General features: G+C 75.4%; 1 protein-coding gene across 1 annotated transcript in view; it reads left to right on the forward strand.

Moving 5' to 3' along the window:
• Positions 1–242: 242 nt before the first annotated feature.
• CYC1 (cytochrome c1) overlaps positions 243–345 on the forward strand; it is a gene marked incomplete at its 5' end in the record, with an annotated part of 2,248 nt that continues 2,145 nt past the window's right edge. Inside the window, 1 exon segment of the mRNA XM_014593272.2 lies at positions 243–313. Within this exon segment, the coding sequence (XP_014448758.2) occupies positions 243–313 (71 nt within the window).

Raw genomic sequence — 345 nt, forward strand, 5'->3', positions numbered from 1 at the left:
CGGCCGCCGGGGATGGGCCCGCGTCCTGAAGCGACCCCAACCTGACCTCGGCCAGCTGCTGTGACCTTGGCCTGCGCCAGCACCCTTGGTCCTCCGCCTGACCCAGGGTCGGTACCCGGGGTCGCCGCGCATGCCCGCCCTTCACCGGTTCGCGGCCTCTGGGTGTGAGAGGTGGGCGCCAAGTCTCGGGTGCCAGGCCGGCGGGGTGGTGTCCTGGCAGGTGCTGAGCGGGCCTCTTGCAGGCGGTGGCCCTGTCGTCCAAGTCCGGCCCTTCCCGCGGCCGGAAGGTGATGCTGTCCGCGCTGGGCGTGCTGGCGGCTGGGGGGGCCGGGGGGGGGGGGGGCC

The sequence above is a fragment of the Tupaia chinensis genome, unplaced genomic scaffold, assembly GCF_000334495.1.
Source record: "Tupaia chinensis unplaced genomic scaffold, TupChi_1.0 Scaffold140061_1, whole genome shotgun sequence".
Classification (NCBI taxonomy): domain Eukaryota; kingdom Metazoa; phylum Chordata; class Mammalia; order Scandentia; family Tupaiidae; genus Tupaia; species Tupaia belangeri.